This window comes from Phytophthora infestans, genomic scaffold, assembly GCF_000142945.1.
Source record: "Phytophthora infestans T30-4 supercont1.1503 genomic scaffold, whole genome shotgun sequence".
Taxonomy (NCBI): Eukaryota; Oomycota; class Peronosporomycetes; order Peronosporales; family Peronosporaceae; genus Phytophthora; species Phytophthora infestans.
In genome coordinates, this window is record NW_003307127.1 from 1 (window position 1) to 3,350 (window position 3,350).

The following is a 3,350-nucleotide window of genomic DNA, read 5'->3' on the forward strand; positions in this document are numbered from 1 at the left end:
TGAGCGTTTATATTGTCGAGTATATCAAGAATTTGCGCGAAAACAAGGTGCCAGTGGAAAATAATACGTGAGTATCGGAAAGATCAGAACGTTCAACACTGCGTGAACTTGTCTAACAGGTATGTTATCAGATATGTTGCGCTTGCAAAGTGTTTTATAGCTACAGGAGAGCCGAACAAACTCTACCAGTTCTTGCATTACCATGTGCTCGCTGATTCCGTAGAGCTTGCCGACTTAATGGTCCGGAACGGAGAAACCTATCCAGCTTTGATGCAAGTGGGCTTGGATATGTACTTTCGCTTGAGGGAGATTTGTCCTTTAGTCCGCACGCTTTTGGATCTTGGACAGGTAAGCGCACTGACGATAAATTCGCTTTACGTTTCGTGGTTTTAGCTTACCCCATTTAATGTGTGCGTTGGTCAGACAGAGCGAGCAATCGAGATCGCTTGGAGAAATATGGGTTTAGCCTCTTGCGATGCATCGGTTCTTCCAGGAGTTGCATTTTTTGACTCCTTGGTTCGCTCAGGTACGCGTTGAGTACAGAACAAATATGCTACGTGTAGTACCGATCTAATTCTACTATGTGTACAATAGTTACCTTACCTGGGCAGATCCGTTCACCGCTGCAGGTGACGCAGATGCTGGGGAGTTTATTACTTTTCTTGAAAGTGTGGGACCCAGCAGCACTCCAGTGCTCAACCCCACTATCCCTCTCAACTCTTGCTAGCTGCGCTACCGTACCATTTCCAGACGATCTGATTCCGCCAAAATCCCGCAGAATGCTGCGAGTCGCTTTTGGATTTACTGCAGAATGATGCGAAATGGCCACCTCGGGTTCATTCCGGACGCACTACGTGGCTGGTCGCTGAATGACTCGGATCCGTGGGGGTCCTCCAGATGTTACTGGTCGGCGGCGGGCTTTGTGACAGCTAGATGGCCGACTTGGATTAAGCGGAGCTGTAGCTTTTGGTTCGATTGGAGCCCATACTCCGGTCATTGGACGTTTCTCGTGGCATGGACCTTCCTCGGTCTCCACCTGTGGTAGTTGATTATGAAGCTGGTACATCACGAGAGCTCTTGATGTTTGGAGAAGTCTCGAGATCACCGATGTAGTCGTGATCTTGCAGTTTTTTGTGGGTGATGTCACTGCCAGCAAGTTACCACGCCGCTGGTATCGTGGAGTGCATGCCATTCCGGGTGATCGAGCGCCATCATCTTTTGTTGCTTTAAACAACGTGGTTAGCACACCGTTTGCCCGAGCAGCACCGTGCTTACTTGCGCTGCGGACATGCATGGCCAATGCAATACGCTGTACACACCGAAGAAACTCTCGAAAACTCAGATCTGCCGCTTCCCGGCGGGCTGAATCGGTGATACTGATGTCCAGCTTAGCGGCGTAGTACTCCCGGACGAGATCAACAAGGCTCAGTGGGGCAATGCAGGCGCTTTTAGACATTTCTCCTGAGGAATACGGGTCACCATCGCGGTCAGGTGGAGAACGGATAATATCTGTCGAAAATATGATACGTCAGTAGATATGGACCATGGCGGACAATAGCTGGCTTACTCACTGAATGCCCTTGCAAACGCAAGGAACTCCTTCATGTCAAGGCGAACTTTGCTGTCTACCTGCAGCAAAACTCACAAAAAACACTCAGTGAACGAGTTAGAAAGTAATTGCCAGCAGCAATTCGGACCTCGGCGAGGCTTTGGATTCCAAAATGCGAGAATATTTGCTTGAACTGCCAAATATGCTCCTTGAGAAGCTTTATGACGTGAGTTTGTGAGATATCTGGGGCTAGCTGCTGCACTCGAATGGTCTTCGCCCGTGGAAGAATGTGAACTTCTACGAGATTTTGTACATCAGCGTCTGTCAGGGGTCCCTGGAAGCCAAAACAAGCGTTAGCTTCAAGCATGGTGACCAATCAAGCATCTCCCCAATCGCACATTTACTTGCAACTGCTGAGAACGCCTGAAAATGAGGATGCAAGCGGATAGAAATTGCGCGAAATCCATGGCTTTTCCTGTACCGGTAACCGCAGCGAAAATATTGGCGATGTCTACGTCCTTTAGAGCTGGCGTCGGAAGCAAATCCAACTTGCAATCCTTAACGAAGTTGATGAAATTGGTCCGCGTCACCCAGACGAGATTCGTGACGTTCCCGTTCATCGCATAGTACGCGAATTGCTTCCGAAGCATTGGGTTCATCAGCAAAGTTTCAAGTATCCCCTCCGATATTTCGGGCACTGGGGACGGGTGAGCGCGCTTTATGATGTTAAATGACGACAGGTTACTGGCATTGCAATGGCAATTGGATGTGCTGCGGAGAGTTTTAGAGAACTCGTGGTCGAGTGATAAATCCATCATTTTCCGAAATTCAGCAGTTGTCTGTGGAGAAATACGAGGAGTATTGGTACGAAAAGCAAGTCACAAGATGCGTACAGGAGGCATATTTCCTTACCTTGAGGTTTTCCGGTGGTGCGAGGAGCATTGAGTTCAAAATGTTGACCCTCTTTCCTTCTCGTTCCAGATTGTAGCGAAAGAGGGTGGCGTCGCGAAGGTTACAATGCGCTATGAAGTTATTAAGACACTCGTACACGTGCTGCTCGTTTTCATACGTGGCCATGAGCTTCTCGCATGCCTCACCAAGTGCATTTTTGTTATCGGTGATGAGTTCCTTCTTCATACGTCGGATCTCGTGTGTGAGCACCTCGATCTCAATTCGAAGCGCCTCCATTTTTTGGTCAGGGACGGATGAAGGTTGACGTAGTCGCTGGATCTGTTGCTCCTGCTGTTCCCGTTGCAGATCGATCACGCAAAGAGTCTTTGTAGCGATCCCTTGCTCCATCTTTCGATTCACGTCGTGGATCGTTGCCAAGAAATGCTCAAAGGTGATTTCGCCTTCGCGGTGGTAGTAGTATTGTCTACTTTTTACGTCAACTTTAGTAGCTTCGACTGCCTGTGTGATGATTTGCTTGAGCATACCGACACCATGTATTCCAGTCTGTTCAATACGGTGCAGAACGTCATGTGCAAGCAGAATACCATCAGCATCGGTGTCAAGGATTGAGAAAATGCGCTGTAGCTCCATCTGCGTGCTCTCTTCAAGTAGCATGCGGTAGTAAGCACGAGTCTGCAGGTATTCCTTCCACGAGAGGCGACCGTCGCCGTTAATATCGTACTTGTTGAACACAACTGGATTCCCACTCCGACACGATGGGTGGTCTTTCGTAAGATTTGTCAAGCCAGGAGCGTTGGCCATTCTGCAAATGGAACCACTTTCTTTGGTGTTTTTCGGGGGGCTTTTTGCAATTTACCCAATTGTGGCTTTAACCATTCGATTTTTTGCG

At 48.5% G+C, this 3,350-nt stretch overlaps 2 protein-coding genes across 2 annotated transcripts; one reads left to right on the top strand and one right to left on the bottom strand.

Annotated features, from left to right (window-relative positions):
* Positions 1 to 237: 237 nt before the first annotated feature.
* PITG_22176 (uncharacterized protein) lies at positions 238 to 815 on the top strand (the record flags this gene model as incomplete). Its single annotated transcript, XM_002909898.1, has 3 exons — positions 238 to 348; positions 424 to 516; positions 612 to 815. The coding sequence occupies 3 exons, from the start codon at positions 238 to 240 to the stop codon at positions 813 to 815; spliced, it is 408 nt and encodes a 135-aa protein (XP_002909944.1).
* A 35-nt stretch (positions 816 to 850) lies between these two features.
* Positions 851 to 3,115, bottom strand: PITG_22177 (uncharacterized protein; the record flags this gene model as incomplete). The annotated part of the gene is made up of 7 exons (XM_002909899.1): positions 851 to 941; positions 1,065 to 1,424; positions 1,473 to 1,509; positions 1,572 to 1,629; positions 1,698 to 1,883; positions 1,954 to 2,229; positions 2,462 to 3,115. The coding sequence occupies 7 exons, from the start codon at positions 3,113 to 3,115 to the stop codon at positions 851 to 853; spliced, it is 1,662 nt and encodes a 553-aa protein (XP_002909945.1).
* Positions 3,116 to 3,350: the final 235 nt, after the last annotated feature.